Raw genomic sequence first — 1,098 nt, forward strand, 5'->3', positions numbered from 1 at the left:
GCGCCCTCCGCGCCTCCCGATGGCAGCTGCGCAAAGTATTCTACAACGGCCAGTATTTTGACAGCACACAGGACCTGGAACATGCGTTTGAAGACAACTTGGTTGAGGTCATCAGGATTGAGAAGCCCCAGGCTGAAGCGGTGCTGGGCTCGATGAGACCCCAGAGCCCTCCTGGCACCCCAGGTCCTCTGCAGTATGAGCCCCAGGGTCCCCGCTACAGCGTTAGGCTCAACCGTGTCACCTTCCAGGGCTGGAGCATCGCCTTCGGCATGAACCCCAACTCTGGCCCACGCCTCTTCGACATCAGGTAGACATCAGGTACCGTGGGGAGCGAATTGTCTACGAGCTCAGTCTCCAGGAAGCCTTAGCCCTGTATGGCTCCAACTGCCCTGGGGGCATGTCGACCCGCTACCTCGATGGGAGCTTTGGCATCGGCAGGTTTGCCTACGAGCTTGTCCGGGGCCTCGACTGCCCCTACACGGCAACTTATGTGGACTGGCACTACCTGGCTGAGTCAGATACCCCCAAAACCAACCAAAACTCGCTCTGCATTTTTGAGCATGATGCTGCCCTCCCCTTGCGGCGCCACTTCTCTGACTCATATTCCTTTTATTACGGTGGGCTGAGGAAAACCACGCTAGTGATTCGTGCTGTCTCCACTCTCATCAACTACGACTACATCTGGGACTTTATGTTCCACGGCAGCGGGGCCGTGGAGGTCCGGGTGCACGCCACCGGCTACATCAGCTCCTCCTTCCTCCATGGCCAAGGCACCAACTTGGGCCGCACACACTGGGGACGATGCACCTCCACCACATCCACTACAAGGTGGACCTGGATGTTGACGGTAGGTCAGGGCGCCTTCGTGCTTGGCTGCAGCTCATGGTGGGCTGAGGCTCTGCCCAGGGCGCGGAGCTCCAGGGGGTTTTCCCTTCTGCTTCACAGGGCAGCGGAACTCCCTGGAGACCCAGGACATGGAGTATGAGCTCGTGAAGGATCCCTGGAGCGCACAGAACACCATCGAGCGGCCGTACCTCCACAGGGAAAGGCTGGAGAGGGAGGACGAGGCGGCGTTCCGACTCAACGGCGACGTGCCCC

The 1,098-nt window shown here is 59.9% G+C and overlaps 1 protein-coding gene across 1 annotated transcript in view; it reads left to right on the forward strand.

Moving 5' to 3' along the window:
• The window catches only part of LOC104277039 (membrane primary amine oxidase-like), a gene marked incomplete at its 3' end in the record, with an annotated part of 1,806 nt that extends 715 nt beyond the window's left edge, over nt 1–1,091 (forward strand). The window contains 4 exon segments of the mRNA XM_009873557.1: nt 3–299; nt 302–776; nt 779–847; nt 946–1,091. Of these exon segments, the coding sequence (XP_009871859.1) occupies nt 3–299; nt 302–776; nt 779–847; nt 946–1,091 (987 nt within the window).
• Nucleotides 1,092–1,098: the final 7 nt, after the last annotated feature.

This window comes from Apaloderma vittatum, unplaced genomic scaffold, assembly GCF_000703405.1.
Source record: "Apaloderma vittatum isolate BGI_N311 unplaced genomic scaffold, ASM70340v1 scaffold25227, whole genome shotgun sequence".
NCBI lineage: Eukaryota > Metazoa > Chordata > Aves > Trogoniformes > Trogonidae > Apaloderma > Apaloderma vittatum.